This window comes from Melanerpes formicivorus, unplaced genomic scaffold, assembly GCF_026170545.1.
Source record: "Melanerpes formicivorus ecotype bairdi unplaced genomic scaffold, bMelFor1.0.p_v2 SCAF_5, whole genome shotgun sequence".
NCBI classification, from domain to species: Eukaryota; Metazoa; Chordata; class Aves; order Piciformes; family Picidae; genus Melanerpes; species Melanerpes formicivorus.
In genome coordinates this window covers 21,530,803-21,548,429 of record NW_027142357.1, presented here as the reverse complement: position 1 = coordinate 21,548,429, position 17,627 = coordinate 21,530,803, and the positions used below count along the sequence as shown (strand labels likewise).

At 41.5% G+C, this 17,627-nt stretch overlaps 1 protein-coding gene across 2 annotated transcripts in view; it reads right to left on the bottom strand.

The window, feature by feature from the left end:
• Nucleotides 1-386: 386 nt before the first annotated feature.
• The window catches only part of STK39 (serine/threonine kinase 39), a 97,727-nt gene continuing 80,486 nt past the window's right edge, over nucleotides 387-17,627 (bottom strand). For both annotated transcript variants that reach the window (XM_068138694.1, XM_068138695.1), the window contains 2 exons: nucleotides 5,679-5,743; nucleotides 387-1,836 (listed from right to left, as the gene is read on the bottom strand). In XM_068138694.1, the coding sequence (XP_067994795.1) occupies nucleotides 1,762-1,836; nucleotides 5,679-5,743 (140 nt within the window). In that variant the 3' untranslated portion in view covers nucleotides 387-1,761. The remainder of the gene's footprint in view (nucleotides 1,837-5,678; nucleotides 5,744-17,627) is intronic.

Genomic DNA, 17,627 nt, shown 5'->3' with positions numbered 1-17,627 from the left:
CGCTCCCCACATTAATGAACCTGAAGGCATCAAACACCTGAGGAGGGCCTGAGCTGCTCCAATGAGCCTCAGCTGTGGCCAGCAGCACTGCTCCTGGATCCCTCCCATCTTCTTTCCCACACAAACCAGCATCCCACAAGTATAAAGCTTCTGCTTGAACAACCAAACAACTTCTTGAAGTACAAGCACATCAGGAGTTTTCAAAATGGCTTCTGCAAACCACTGGAAAGCAAGCAGCCAAGAGTAACCATCTCCCGTAAGTGAACAAGCATTGTTTTCTCCCCTTCTCCTTCCCTAGGTGTTACCCTTAAAACTCACTAAGGCCAGCAGTATTTATAACAGTACCCTGCCACACAGCCATCAAAATGCACACAGTGCATGGAAATCCAAAATACAAATCCATTTGTGCAATACACTTTTATTTTATTTTTTAACCTTTGCAGTCATCTTGGAGTAATCATCATGTAAACAGTAGGATGGGATGGGATTACATTGAGTCTTATGCAAATGGCTCTAGAACACCTCAACAATTATGACAAGGCATTATAAATAATTTTTCTTAATAATATATAGTTGCCATTTTCAGTATATGAAAGAGCTGCCGCTTATCTAGGATTAGCTAGGAAGTAGTTTGAATTGAAACCTCCAAGAAACACATCTCCAGATTTGAAAGTCTTCCTAAGGTTTGCTAGCTCCATAGTATCTGTCACAGGTTAACATAAGACTACTCAGGTAAAAGTGTTTTCTTTGTAACAGTTTTACTTGATCATTGCACAAAGCCCTATTATTTTTATTTCACCTTGGTATTTTGCAGAACTTCAAGTAAAGCTTCAGTTATATTTTTCAAGTTTTTATCACCTGCATGAAATCAGTTTCCACCATTAAGCACATGTCAGATGGACACAGCAAGCAATCTACCTTAAAGACAACAGTTTCAAATAGTCCCAGCTTGTAGACTCTGCAATGAAGCACAGTCAGAATACTCAAACACTTGTGCTACTGTATGTCCCCTCCTTGCTATTGTACAATATGTATGGAACTTCTAGAAAATGGAGATTATTTAAGGAGCCTCAGGCACATTCTTAAAACTTTAATGTCTGCAAGGCACCTCCCACTCCCTAGACAATCAGTTTGTGGACTGGTTTTCAGATATACAACCAACAAAAGCTTGCTAATGTCTAACCAAAAAAATCCTAGAAGTTACCAAATACTTCAAATATATACCTGAAACTTTTTTTTTAAATAATGGGAGATTAACTGCAAATAGCACTAATCAAGTCAAATAATTTTCTTATTACTAGGATGTGTAATGCATAAATATATGAAAAATAAAATTCACAGTCAGTTTTAAAACTAGAATTCAAGTTTGGCTAGTAATTCTTAAGTCTTATATTTATGTTAATTTCTAAATAGAGCAGAGGCAGTATTATCAACCACAACTACAGTTAAAATAGTATCACTCAAAGTTTACGAAAGAAGTAAGCTTGATAGAAAATTCCATTTGTAACCAATAAATATAGCCACCTGAGTGCGTTTCCACGGGCTGTTTTACTTAGGGGTAATTCAAATCAACTGCTAAAAGACATTTAGTAGCATTTTGAACATTAGCAGCAGCAGTGTAGCTGTGGGCTTTGCTTGTTCTGACTTTGTGAATTGCTAGAGAATGAAGCAGAACTCAGTGTGTGGTGCATTAGATTTCCTTTGCATCTAAGCTGGCCTCTTCGCAATCTTGTAATTCGGCTTGAGGTCAAGGGACAGACATCAGCTGACACTTAACTGAGCAAACCCAATCAGTTTCACTTCATCAGGAATCTCAGTGCCATCACAGCCAGAGGCCTGCAAGTATAAACAGAAACATTTAGTAAATCACGCTACAAAGGAGAATTTGACAGCCAGGCTAAAAATTGTCTCCGTATCACCTAGAGAGCAAACAGCTCACTTGAAGGAAACCTTTCAGACGGCTGGTCTACCCTCTATCAGTGTCAGCCAACCGCAACCTTAATTTTAGCACACTCTCTTCATCAATAGTAAAAATTATGAACAAAATACTGAGAAATTAACAATCAAAGACCCAAATTCTTTAATCCAAACTTTGTGGGCTGAAGCAAAACCTGCTTTGTTCACTGAGGAAGAGCAAATAATCAACATGTATAGAATCTGCCTTTCACTATTGTGCTGGAGATGCCTAATGTCTCACCAGTCCAGCTATCAAGTCTGTTTGGACTATGAAGAGTAAATACTAATATTTGCAAAAGGATAGCTACTTTCTGACAGTACAATATAACTTAAAACTGCATAATTGAGATTACTTACTAAAATCTGTGAGAGCACAAACTGGCTCAAGTAATCAGTTTGCTCGTCTCAAAACCACCTTGCTCAGGATTAAGTTGTTACTTTAGCTCTGATTTAAAAAACTTACACTCACTATAGGCAAAATATTTTTACATTTTTATTTTTAAATGCAAAATTTCCTTCTATAAGACAGAAGTGACTACATTTTAAGTAAAAGGGTTTACACATTCTTCACCTGTGTATTAGATAAATGAAAATAATAAAACAATTGGATTAACATTGTGTAAAGGTAAATTGCTTATGACAGATGCCTTCAGACTCTTCGGTATATCCCCAAAACAAAAAGTCAGAACAGTTGGTTCACCGTATAAAAATTCCCTTGATCCTTTTATGCATTAGTAGCAATTAAACACTTTAGTAGAACTGGTTTGTGTTTATGCAGCATTAGGAAAAGAGCTCTCAGACTGCACAGAGGGTGCTCTGACTGACATCCATTGAGTTTTCTTGACTGCTACTCCTTCAAATTTACTTTGATTAGACACAGAAAACAAAAGTTCTCTCTGCAGAGAGTATTTTACAGGCTTTATTCTATTGAAGCAGCAAGTTAAAGATCACTGCAATTTCTTAAGGTATCTCAAAATTTACTAAATACATTGAGTTTCAACTTTGGATTTTAAATCCTTGTCCTCTCTGGCTAGCTATCAGTCTCCTCAAAGCCATGTTAAGTAACATACCAAGATGCAAACAGATTTTTAAATGCCTTCCTTATCAATATATATTGTCTAATATTTAATGCCCCTGGAATCTATTAGCTTATATTTTGTGCTTAGCTTAAGTACAACTACTATACACAAACAGCAACATGAAAGAAAAGCTCTTAGTATTTGCAGTTTGCTGGATGCATTCTTTAATTTTTTCCTCCCTTACATAAATGGCAAATTATGCTACGTGATAATTTTGTGCACTCTTGAGTATTGCTAAGATTACTTATGTACAAAAGCAGCCCCCTTCCCAAAGTGTGGATAGCTGGATCCTGCAGGGAAGTAATCACTCTGTGTTAGCCAAGGCAACTAAGGGAGTTTTAATACTATATATATTCTGTAGAATGACACTGTAAGATAAAATACGTGCTGTTAAAAACCTATGCAAGAGGGAGATCCAGCCTTAAAGATGGATTCCTCTAGGCACCTCACTTCACAAACTTTCTTTACCATTTCAGTAAAGATGGTTAAGATAAGGGGCTTTCTTGTTTGGTTGGTTGTTTGTTTTTAATCTCCAAAGATGAAGGGGCTTGCTCTTTGAATTGGAACATTATATACCAGCAAAACACCAGCAAAAGTAATCTGCAAGCAGCAAGATGCTTATCAGACTCCTTGTCCACAAATCACAGTAACTAATCCTAAAGAGCGCTTTTCAACTGAATTCTCTGAATGGATATAGGATTAGCTACCTTTAGACACTGAATCTATACGAAATATTTACCAACAACACGTATTTAATCAAGTTGTATATAAGTGCTCTCAAATTCAGTGAGACCTTGCTAAGTGGTAACAAAGACTTGATGGGGCATACAAACAAATGACAGTTGTCCTAGGCAAAAAATCATTTAGCAACTCCACTACACACTGTAGAAACAGGCAAAAATTGAACATATATTAAATTAATTCAAGGATAAGAATAAATTAGGAGACTTATTGTGGTTGTTCTTTTCCCAGAAAACAGGGAATTAATGCAGGAAACCTAGGTTAAAAACTGACCTCAGAAATTGTCACCAAGCCAGTGGAACTTACCTTGAGAAGGTACAAAGACAGATTTTGGATTGTCTCTTAATTGTGGTACAGTAAGGAGTGAAATTATAACAGCACTTACTCACTTGAATCTGAAATACCCATGTGACATTGACTGCACCCCAGCAATAAATCCAACTGAGTGACAGAAATACCTCTATCTAAATTTTCAAGCAGCTTTGTTTCCGACATACATAAACACTAACTGGACACTATGAGTATATTACATTTTGGAATCTCAAGTCTCCATCTTAAGTGTGTGGACTAGAAACTCAGACTTGTACAGAGCCTCTGGAGTATCTATGTATTTAAACACTCTTGGTGTAGTGCCATTGACTATACGATAAATCAAAGTCAAATGTTTAGAAAGAAAGAACATAGATCAGCTGCAAAAAGAGAAGTATCAGCCTTTAAACTATATTTAGATAGCAAGTGCCATGCAAACAAAACAATTTGGCTTACATGTCCTTATTCCCCCACCCCAAACACCCTTCTCAAAAGAACTGTGTGAATTCTGGTGATTTTACTGGACTGTAGAGGAAAAATGAGTCCAAATTATTTGGTGAGTTAAAATGACTCAAAGTTACACTACAAAACATAGTTTTGAGTAGTTTAAAATATACATGAGAAGAACAAACCTGAATGAACACCTTATCATCAACTAGGTCACCTGCCTTCTAAAAATGTCTCTACACAGCCTATCTGATGCAGCTGCTTTTATAAACGAAGCTAGGGTTCTGGAGACTTGATTATCTAACAGACATTCAGTCTAGGCTTTCATCATGGCTGAGTTACTCAGCAAGGGGTGCTAAAAGCTAAACAGTGAGAGTTTGGTATTTATGTAGCTAAACATTCAATAGCTTTAGATGTGTAAAATTTTCAACTTTATTTTAGCAAGAAATAAAAACCAAATACAACACAAAATTCTGAATTAAGTTTTGCAATGTGAATGTATTAATATTAAATTAGATCTATCATGATAGCATCAAAATCGACCAAAACTGGAACCCGTGGCCCAGGGCATAAAATGAAGCACAGAAAACAGTCCCAGACTCAAAATCAGGGACAGAAAAAGGTGAGGAGGGAGAAACAATAATGAAATACAGTGGGAGTAAGATCATCTTGCAAGTGTGCATGGACAGCTGGAGAGGGCAACCTCTTTGCAAGAAAAAAGGTGGCAAATGTTGGAATAAATGTGACTGGAATAAAATGTTCATTAGCAGAGAACACTTCAGTCAGGGCAGATCTGTGGGATTAGAGGGTGGAAAGGACTTAACCCAACAACTACAGTTCTTGTTGCTTGTTTCTGCAATTTCCCCCAGACTTCTCTCTGTAGTTTATCACATAAACCACAGACTTCCTCAGAACTCATGTGAATGAGCCTCCTTTCCCCTGCACAGTTATGGATCTGTGTGGCTGTACATATCCCTAATGTCCTGTCAAAACAGGGGTTAGACTCTTTTCTCTCACACATGGCAATCTCAATCATCTTATCTCCACGTATTTATTGAGCAAAATAGCTGCAAATGAGATAAAATCCAGACACTGTGTGAATACTGTGTTCATTAGCTTGTTTCTTCCCTTCATGCTTTTACTTACCAATTTAAAAGTCAATGTTTTCAAGGCCTTTGGATCATCTACTATCTTCTGTAAGTTAGCAGCAACTGTAAAATAAAGTATGAAAAACAATTATTTACAGGAAACTGTATTCAATATGACATCAAGGCTCATGTTGAATCTTCAACCTAATTCTACACACACATTTCTAAATTACCACTTGAATCATTTAGTCACCGTAGCTGTCATTTGAAAATCAGAGGGCAGTTGGATTGCCATAAATCCAGCCTCCTCTCTTTTGCATTCACTGATACCTTGTGACTCTGAACTGATTCAGGGGAAAACCAGCCTGAAAACCAAATGACAAAAAAAAAAAAAACCAAACTAAAAAAATCAACAACCAACCAACCTACTAGTTCTCAGCTTAATCTCCTCCACACAAAACTAGCAATTACTCAAATCCAAGTGCAAGGTAAACGGGAGAATCCCACAACCAGGGATAAGCTGATGACTGACTGCTATGACTTAAATCCAGTTTCTATTATAGCCAGGCCCCTATCAGCACAAGTTTGCAGGATAAGGCTGAGCTCACTGTCCTCTCAAACTTCTGTTTGTCCTGGCTTTGTGTGTGTGCTTCTGTCCCTTTTTTGGGCTGGTATTAGTACCCACAAAGGCTCCTGGTGACCTGTTACAACTCACTATCAAAACAAAAATGATCAAAAGTAAGCATGGTACAAAAGGAGCTGATATTCTAACTATGCTCTCAATAAGCATGACTGAGATTTGTCATGTAACAGCAATAAACAGATCTACAGAGACTAAGACTTCAGAGAAGGAAGCTATATGATGCAACAAAAATAGTAGGAAGGGAATAATTTACTCCTTCAAAACAGAGGCTAAGGTAGGAAAACAATAAACCCTATTTCTGTCAAAATACCCAAGGCACACATTGAATTGGTCTATTTTTCAGAAGATGGCTACCATTGATCTTGACCAAAAACCTGCCTCCTTTCAGATTTCTATGTTTACTAAAGTTGCTCCTCAGCTCCACAGTCACAGATTCTAAGCTAATGCAGACCAAATAATTAAGAGCTTTTGTTTGACTGACTTAGGAGCACAAGATGCCAACAGGACATCAGCATCAGATGAAGACTCTATACTTGGCAGAGCTGTTCAGACAAGATTTAGAAATATAAGATAAACTGGTATGAAGTAGCAGACATTCCCTACGCTGAGCAGGTAAGTACCATAAAGCAGAGATGCAAGAAACCAGATGTTCTCCATTGTGGTGGTGAGAGCAAGTTCAGTTCTCCCTCCCCCACAAAGAAACCACAGCTAACTCAGTCGTAGAAGCAAAGGATATGAGCTATATTTACAAGCAGGATGAAATGCAGGTTATATATATATACACAACATACATTATTTACAATATATACAGAAATACACAGCAAAGAAAGTAATACAGAACAAAACTCCCTCCTTCAGCCAGAGGAGGGCTCCCCCCACTGTACCCCCACTCTTCCCCCACCTCCCTTTTTTCCAGAAAGAGTTAGAGAGAGAGAAAAGGTAATTATTAAGGAGGAAATTCTTGTTAGGCTCAAAGCGCATGCAAGGATTAGTTTTCTTATCTCAAGTTCAACAGGTCCCACAGCTGTTGCTCAGAAGCAGACAGGCTGAAAAAACAGAACAGACTGGAACTGAGACAGACTCAAACTGAACTAAAACTTAAAGTTGCATTTTACCTATCTACCAATGAAATTAGTTTAGAATATCTGAATGTTTTCAAAACATTCAGCCAGTGTGTTCCAGCAACTGTCCCTTTCCTAAAGGCACAGCCTAAAACGGTCACATCCATAAACAGTACTTTCCATAGTCTTCATAAAGTGGAAGATATACAGAAAACATTCACATGGTGAATGTCCTACTGCTACAAGCTCAGGTTCTTACTTCCTCCATCTTACAATACCATGATGATAAAATTTTCACTCCTACTGTGCCTGATTACCTGTGATTCACTGTGCAGTTACACAAATTGGCCTCACAGGAGGAAGTATGGTATTTGGTGAGGAAATTTTGAGAAGTAAACAATTAGGCCAATCTACCACTGCTAAATGCAAGTTAAATTTTGTGGGGTGTCATTTTCTCCATACCACCGAAATGGCACCCAGGATTGCTTATAAATCTATTTGTTAATTTGACTGAGGATGAAAGGGTGTTAGAGCTAAAAACAAGCCTTAAAAGCAAGCACAGGGTACATTTTGTAGAGAACCCTTTTTGGAAAGAAAGAAATAAATTAACCTTCACAGTTAAATGAATTCAACTGTCACAGGAACAGAAAGTCCTTCTGTTTTCAAAGCTTCATTATTCACAATATCCTTTATTCCAGTCATTACAAACAGTTTTTATTTTAATTACACAATTCACTTCCACAATCATTATGTTAACTTTATTGCAACACCTCCTACTGGCTAAAATACAAACACAGATAATGCTTGTCATCATAATTAATACTTAAACCCTCATATGTAGGCGAAAAGGAGTGTTCAGCCTTGTACCTCCTAAAGCCATGATGGAACAAATAGCTTCAATTTATTATGTCTATCTATAGGACAGAAAATCTATAAAATAGGATAATGCACTCGAGAGCAGCTCTGGCTTACCCAAATGCCCTTAAAACATGTATTTATAAAGATGAAGGGAAGAAACAGAGGGAGAAGGGGGGGGGGGAGAAGGGGGGAGGGAGAAGGGGGGAGGGAGGGGGGGGGAGGAGGGGGGGGGGAGGGAGAGGGGGGAGGGAGGGGGGGAGGGAGGGGGGGGGGAGGGAGAGGGGGGAAGGAGAGGGGAGGGAGAGGGGAGGGAGAGGGGAGGGAGAGGGGAGGGAGAGGGGGGAAGGAGAGGGGAGGGAGAGGGGAGGGAGAGGGGAGGGAGAGGGGAGGGAGAGGGGGGAGGGAGAGGGGGGAGGGAGAGGGGGGAGGGAGAAGGGGGGAGGAGGGGGGGGGAGGAGGGGGGGAGGAGGGGGGGAGGAGGGGGGGAGGAGGGGGGGAGGAGGGGGGGGAGGGGGGGAGGGGGGGGGAGGAGGGGGGGGAGGAGGGGGGGGAGGAGGGGGGGGAGGAGGGGGGGGGAGGAGGGGGGGAGGAGGGGGGGGAGGAGGGGGGGAGGAGGGGGGGAGGAGGGGGGGGAGGGAGGGGGAGGGGGGAGGGAGGAGGAGGGGGAGGGAGAAGGGGGGGGAGGGAGAAGGGGGGGGGAGGGAGAAGGGGGGGGAGGGAGAAGGGGGGGGGAGGGAGAAGGGGGGGGAGGGAGAAGGGGGGGGAGGGAGAAGGGGGGGAGGGAGAAGGGGGGGAGGGAGAAGGGGGGGAGGGAGAAGGGGGGGGAGGGAGAAGGGGGGGAGGGAGAAGGGGGGGAGGGAGAAGGGGGGAGGGAGAAGGGGGGAGGGAGAAGGGGGGAGGGAGAAGGGGGGAGGGAGAGGGGGGAGGGAGAGGGGGGAGGGAGAGGGGGGGAGGGAGAGGGGGGAGGGAGAGGGGGGAGGGAGGGGGGGAGGGAGAGGGGGGAGGGAGAGGGGGGAGGGAGAGGGGGGAGGGAGAAGGGGGGGAGGGAGAAGGGGGGGAGGGAGAAGGGGGGGGGAGAGTCTGCAACTACAGTTAGCAGGGTTCACTGAAATGGAGGTACAGTGCTACAGATTAAGGGTTGGGTCCTAAGTCCAAAGATTTCTAACTTTATGTTACAAAAAGATGTGCTTCAAATGTGCACTTGACTTCAGGAGGGGCAGATTTTAATTTAATACTTAACTTAATACTGAGTAGTTGTAGAACATCTAAGGCAAGTCAGCATGCTGCTTGGCTATTTCACCCGAATGCAAATACCTTCAGCCACCCTCAGCCAAAGTTACTGGCAAAATTGTTACTATCACTGCACTTAGAAAGAGCAGTCCATTATCAGCAAGTGTTTTAACGAACTATCATATGGTGGAAAGCAGCACTAAGGGCTTCACAAATAGTATCAGAAAGGAGTGGCACTTTAGATGGACAACATTCTTCAATAAAACTGGTTTTCAAACCGCAGTGCTCATTAAAAGGCTAGAGGGAAACAGTTTTATTTGTTCACTTGTCATTACCTTCAACATGAACACATGCCAAAAACTTTAGAGAAACATCTGAAGCAAGAATATAAAATATGCTTTGTTTTTGCTTCTCTGACAGATCATAAATAGAGAGGGATAAGTTTAATCAAACATAAGATTAGGAGGATTTAAGGGAGTAATGCCAGATGTTTTCAGGCTATGCTTCAAAACGAGAAAGCAGAAGTACAAAGAGTTTGTAATATTAGAATACAAGTTTACATAAAAACCAGTCACACCTGCAGTGTCCTACAGCAAGATCTCTTCAGTTGTATGCATTCAGCATTTTTCAAGTAAAACTCTCATTCCACCTATTACTTTTGTACTCTGTTTTATGTTTTCTGGTTGCTACAAAATGGCAACAAAAATGATTTTGCCAAAATAATCTCATTAATCCTATTCAGTCAAGCCACTATGGATGTAAATACCTCCAAAAGCCTGCTCTTTCTGAAATATCTGAAAGCATATGTAATTAACATAATTAAGAATCAAATATGCACACAAAATTGCTCAGCAAAACCACACAGTCCTCTTGTATCTTTTTCATTTGCTAACTCCTTGCTTTTGTTTTGCTAAATTTTGTCCCTATTTAGAATGCAAGGCCAACAATTACAGACAGCTGTCTGAATTTGGGTACCTAAGCCTGCATTTGCATAAACTACTTAAAATACAATTTGTTTTTAGAGATTAGACAATCTTTATCCTTTTCACCTCACTGCATACCAAAGATTCTAGGATCTCAATAAGCACACAGCACTGGGAACCTCTCTGCGTCTAAACACCTTGAAGATCTGCACTTGGCTAGTAACTGTAATCTTCTAGGGCCTAATACAGTCATCCAGTAACCCAAGAACTGCAGGTGTTTAGGTAACTTCCTTCAGAAACAGAGTTTGCAGCACGGGCAGCAAAAGCCATCCAAGCAGTTCAAAGTCCTTCCTTAGTGTCTTCTAATTGCTTTTCCAGAAAGTTTAGGAATCCCACCTTAACCACAGTAAAAACATCCTCAAGACAATGTACCTTACAGTGGAATTGTCATCCTACTTTAAATGCAATTAAATGAAGACACCAGTTGTGCTTATTGAAACTGACTTCAGATACTTATGAACAGCCTTCTAAAAGTATAGGACTATTACTAAACCCATGCAGTTCAGACCACTAAGTATGAAACTCACCTCGAAGACAAAGAAATTAATGCCAGGTGTACATTCACAACAGTAAATAATGTTCTCACATACAAGCAGTTGCTGCTACTGTGCAGTCCTATTCAGAATTACTGACCATGTCAGGCAAGAGAGAAAAAAACAAACTTGTAAGTGGCACTTCTATGACACTTTACTGATGAACATATCCCCCAGCTATTACATATACGCTCTTTTCACCAAGGAAAATTATTTAATAGGTTTGGACTCACTAACCCTCCTAGTAGAGTTGATGTACAAATTTTTGATTTGTCTAAAATACAAAAAATAAACCTGAAGTTTCTAAACGCAGATGAACCCAACTACATCTGCAAACACAAGGGATGAAAATAACCATCTTGCTCTCAACACTTCTCCCTTCCCCACCCTCCCAGTAAACAAAGTCAATTTAGTAGCATAATGCTCTTCCTCAAGTGAAAAGAAGTTTCCAATTATGAGTTTCTAGAGAGGTAGAACAGTTCTCTTCAATGATACTTAAATTATTTGGAAAAGTAGAGATTGCTGTAAAATATGTCTCTGGATTCTACTTTACTTCTCATCTCTAAGTTAAGCTTAGTGCAGTTCCTATTGACAAAGCCATTTTTCTCTGAAGTATTCTTGAAGTCATGCCTTGGATGTTGTATTTCTGAAAGCCATTGTAGATCAGTCTGCCTGCAAGTACCACTAATAGACAATTTCAAATCCTACTGGGAACTCACTATTTCTACAAGGCCTGGATATATTAGACTCAACTTTACTTTGCAGGATTTTCTCAAGATGTTATGAACACACTCCTGTAAAAGTCAGAAGAGACGTGAAGAAGTCAACTTCAGGCGTGAATCTATCTAGAAAGGGCAAGAGGGCTCTAGCACTAGAGTTGGCAGGGCTCATTGGGAGGGCTTTAAACTAGGTTTGAAGGGGGTGGGTGATGAAACCAGTCTCTCTGGAGAGGAGCGAGAGGGACATAAATAAGAGTTAGTTGAGAAATCAGCAGCTCAGCTGAAGTGCATGTACACCAGCACACACAGTATAGGTAACAAACAAGAGGAATTGTAAGTCTTGGTTCACCAGGAAAATGATGTAGTTGCCATTGCAGAAACCTGGTGGGACGAGTCACACAATTGGAGTACTGCGCTGGATGGTTACAAGCTCTTTATGCGAGACAGGTAAGGGAGAAGAGGAGGACGGGTGGCCTTATATAATTAGGAAATCTCTTGATGCCACAGAACTTGAAGTAGAGGATGAAAGGATTGAATGCCTTTGGGTTAAAATCAGAGGGAGGTCTAACAAACCTGACAACCTGTTTAGAGTCTGTTATAGACCAGGATGAAGAGGTATATGAAATATTCTATAGGCAACTGGAGGCTGTCTCAAGATCATCAGCTGCTTTGCTCCTGTAATGTGACAGGACTCTGCCTGGTAATTTAAAATTTTAACATGGCATGAAGCCTAACCCTAATAGCTTCTGAATAGGGAAAACTTCTGGAAAAGTTAGAATTAATGAGTCAGTAAATAAAGCTATATGAAGTACAGTAGAACTATTTCCAGTACAATGCCGACCCAGCCAACTGAGCCGGAGCCATCTGGCATAGACACAGACACAAGCAGAATCCAAAGCATGAGATGGTGTTTCTGGGGTGCTCTCAAAGGAATGATGATTTATCTTCTTTTCCATTTTTAAAAGAATGGATGGGGAACTTCTGACAGTATGCTTAGGTTCAATGATTTGGGCAAAGCTATTGCATATCGTAATCCTGAAATTTAGACATGTGGAAAACATCATTCATGCACAAAGTAACTGCCACAAAAAACCCTGAAAGATTACAAGCTTTGAAAAAAAATGAAAAATACTTGTAATACATGAAAAGTGAAATAATTTTTATGTAGTCCAAAGCTCAGCCTGTAAGAAATAGCCACCTTCAACTGTCCATGCTTCATTAATTGTATTGCTGTTAGAGAGGCCAAACTCAAAGCCCCACAGATTTATTTGCTTTCCTGATGATTGTTTCAAATATTCCCTCTTCTCCAACTGTAGGCAGTTAGTTTGCCATTTTCATCTGATGCATGATGACAACATGATTAACTTCCCTGGGGGTCTGCTGATGAGGGTTAATGCTGTATTCTCTAAGGAGTATGAGTCTTAGGAAGCAGGATACCCAAGTAGCAGGGAATACTTTCCAATGGAATTATCCCACCTGAAAAATCAGCTGCTGGCAGGGCTTTCCACCAAAGAGCCAAATTTATCATAAAATCATAGAATCATTTTGGTTCGAAAACACGTTTAAGATCATCAAGTCCAACCATTACCTAGCTCTACTAAGTCTGGCGCTAAACCATGTCTCCTAAAACCACATCTATGCATCTTTTAAACACCTCCAGTGATGAGGAACCTATTTCAGTGTTTGAGAACCCTTTCAGTGAAGAAGTTTCTTCTAATATCCAATATAAACCTTCTCTGGTGCAACCCCAGGCCACTTCCTCTCATCCTATCACTTGTCACTATGGAGAAGAAACCAAGATACCCTCCTTTTCTCCAGATCAACCAACCCCAGTTCCCTCAGTTGCTCCTCATAAGACCTGTTCTCCAGACCCTTCACCAGGGTGCACACTCTTCAGATGGTTTCACATATTGCAAGAGGTTCATGGAAATACATACATTCATTTATATTTCATAGACTGCAGTTTTCATGCATTTGCAAGTTCAGAACAAAATGAAAAACTAATTTAAATAAACTTGCTACCATTGGATTCTAGTGTACTATGCAAACAATTAAAGCAATCAGCTTTTAGAGCTTTTAGTAACAACTACTCCAGATCACTGACTTTCTTATTTGTATCCAATATTATCTAATAGTTCACAAACTGTCTGCATGAAAAATGAAAAGCCTTTTCAAAGAGAGGTCCAAAAGACCTTTCAAGTGTAGCCATTAGTTCACCCATTCAGGGTACTAGCCATAAAATCCCTTTTGTTTACGTTGCTTGAGAACTGTAGTAAGGGAGATACTAAAGCATTTTGAGATCTGTGATAGCTACATAACAAGCATTTATTGCTAGAGGACTGCAAGGAGCTAGATATAATTCTTGTGAGGAAGAAATAAAAGAAAATAGAAAGATCAACAGCAAGCCTCGCTTCTTTACTCAGGAAGGTACTGGACCCTGCTAAGGCAGAAACATTAAAAACATCTAGAAATACATTATTTATGAACAGGCTGTCATTAGGAATTTATCAAAGGCAGATTAAGCCTCACAAATTTGTCAATTCTCACAGTACATTGCTGAATCATTAGATAATAGACAGTGAAAACTGTCTCCATGTGCACATTTGATACTTCAGTATCAGTTTGATCTACAGCTTCAAAATCAGAAAAATAGCTTAAGGAGGACAGCTGCAGAACAGCAGAAGGCCAAAGCAGTTCTCCCTTGAAAAGAAGACTGGGAGACTAAAATAGGTTTCCTACAGCATCCTTATGAACACAACTACAACTCAACAGTGCAATTCTCACAGCTTAAAGTAGCTATTAAAACCACTTGAGCCCTGTGGTTCATATGGTTTCTGAGCCCTAATACTATAAACCCAGGAATGTATGCTGTTTCATGTGGATATAAAGTATCAGGCATGAGGAAGAAATGTACCAAATTAAAAAAAATAATCATTGCTTCCCAAAGAATAGCACAACTAGCAATTTGGCATCAGGATATCCTGCTCCAAAAAAGGAGGAAGGGAATAAAATTGTGGGTTCAAACAACTAACCACTTATGCTGTGTAATAATAATAATAAATCAGGTTGGAAGAGACCTTCAAGATCATCATGTCTAACCCATCAACCAATCCAACCCACCTAAACAACTAAACCATGGCACCAAGCACCCCATCAAGTCTCCTCCTGAACACCTCCAGTGATGGTGACTCCACCACCTCCCCAGGCAGCCCATTCCAATGGGCAATCACTCTCTCTGTATAGAACTTCTTCCTAACATCCAACCTAAACCTCCCCTGGCGCAGCCTGAGACTGTGTCCTCTTGTTCTGGTACAGGCTGCCTGGGAGAAGAGACCAACATCCGCCTGTCTACAACTCCCCTTCAGGTAGTTGCAGAGGGCAATAAGGTCACCCCTGAGTCTCCTCTTCTCCAGGCTAAGCAACCCCAGCTCCCTCAGTCTCTCCTCACAGGGCTTGTGCTCCAAACCCCTTACCAACTTCATTGCCCTTTTCTGGGCTCGTTCCAGCAAGTCAACATCCTTCCTAAACTGAGGGGCCCAGAACTGGACACAGTACTTGAGGTGTGGCCTAACCAGTGCAGTGTACAGGGGCAGAATGACCTCCCTGCTCCTGCTGGCCACACTGTTCTTGATGCAGGCCAGGATTCCATTGGCCCTCTTGGCTGCCTGGGCACACTGCAGGCTCATGTTCATCCTACCATCGACCAGTACCCCCAGGTCCCTCTCTACCTGGCCACTCTCCAGCCACTCTGACCCCAGCCTGTAGCACTGCATGGGGTTGTCATGTCCAATGTGCAGAACCCGGCACTTGGATGTGTTAAATCTCATGCCGTTGGATTCTGCCCATATTCAAGAGTGGAACAGGCAAAACCACAGAAGAGACACGAGGGACATGTATTCTTCATCAACCTTTACAAGCACATGAAGCACATAAAGCATAAAGAACAGAGAAATACTAGAAACCTGAAGGGTGACAAAGTAATATGCAAGATTTAGTTTTTCTTTAGGTAGCTGCTGCTGGAAAAATTCCCACACAACAGAAGCAACGTGTTTTATGAAACAGGAGCACTGCATCAAAATGGAAAATGAAATAAGTTAGTGCTAGATACCTATTTCAATTTCAGTAACACATTATTAAACCTCTAAATTCTTGAGTATGTATATCTGATTCTATGGTAATGTTTTACATTCTACAATCTGTGAAAACAAAAACCAACCAACCAACAACGCATACCAAAAAAAAAATCCAACCCAAAACCAACCAACCAACCAACACCACAAAAAGCAGCACACACACGCACACGAACCAAAACAAAACAACCCAAACTGACATTGTCACACTGTTTTTATTGATCAAAATATTAAAATAATGGGAAAATTTTACCTTTCCCCAGGAAGTTATGAAAAAACAGAAGGCTAATAATTTAGATTTTTCTTCCCTAGAATGTGTGTAGAATGTGCAAAGCCTTTGACACTGTCCCACACCACATCCTGGTCTCCAAACTGGTGACACATGGGTTTGATGGGTGGACCACTAGATGGATAAGGAACTGGCTTGATGGCCGCACCCAAAGAGTGGCTGTCAATGGCTCCATGTCCCAGTGGAGGCCAGTGACAAGTGGAGTCCCTCAGGGATCAGTCCTGGGACCTGTCTTATTCAACATCTTTGTGGGGGACATGGACAGTGGCATTGAGTGCACCCTCAGCAAGTTTGCTGATGACACCAAGCTGTGTGGTGCAGCAGACACGCTGGAGGGAAGGGAGGCCATCCAGAGGGACCTTGACAGGCTGGAGAGGTGGGCACAGGCCAACCTCATGAAGTTCAATAAGAGCAAGTGCAGGGTCCTGCATCTGGGTCGAGGCAATCCCAGGCACAAATACAGGCTGGGCAGTGACTGGCTGGAGGATAGCCCTGAGGAGAGAGACTTGGGGGTACTGGTGGACAAAAAGCTCAACATGAGCTCTCAGTGTGCACTTGCAGCCCGCAAAGCCAATCAGATCCTGGGCTGCATCAGGAGAAGTGTGGCTAGCAGGTCAAGGGAGGTGATCCTCCCCCTCTACTCAGCCCTGGTGAGACCCCACCTGGAGTACTGTGTCCAGTTCTGGAGCCCCTATTACAAGAGGGATGTGGAGGTGCTGGAACGTGTCCAGAGAAGGGCCACGAGGATGATCAGAGGGCTGGAGCACCTCTCCTATGAGGACAGACTGAAGGAGTTGGGGCTGTACAGTCTGCAGAAGAGAAGGCTCCGAGGTGACCTAATTGTCGCCTTCCAGTATCTGAAGGGGGCCTACAGGAAGGCTGGGGAAGGACTTCTCAGGATATCAGGTAGTGATAGGACTAGGGGGAATGGAATGAAGCTGGAGGTGGGGAGATTCAGGCTGGATGTGAGGAGGAGGTTCTTCACCATGAGAGTGGTGAAACCCTGGAATGGGTTGTCCAGGGAGGTGGTCGAGGCCCCGTCCCTGGGGGTGTTTAAGACCAGGCTGGATGAGGCTCTGTCCAGCCTGATCTAGTGTGGGGTGTCCCTGCCCATGGCAGGGGGGTTGGAACTAGATGATCCTTGTGGTCCCTTCCAACCCTGAATGAAACTATGAAACTATGAAACTATGTGTGAAGAACACTTAGGCAAGCCACTGCACATTTAAAATGAAGTGTTATAAAAAGGTAAGTAGAATATATATATGTATATATTTGGATACTTAAATGCTCATCAGACCCTGACATCGCACATGTCTAATGGGGTAAGTTATATACTCCTCCCTGTAATTCCTAGACAGAGATCTCACAATTTGCCCTTCATTTTAAGAAAAGCATTGTGATGATACTGAGCATTCTAAACCTCAGTCCAGTCTCAAATTAACATTTAAAAGAAAAATCTAGAACTGATGTCCAACATTGCTAGCAGGTATATATGACAGCAGATTGTGCTCATAAATCCTCTATACAAAAGAATGTGTCAGAGTATAAGGTTGAAAAAAAT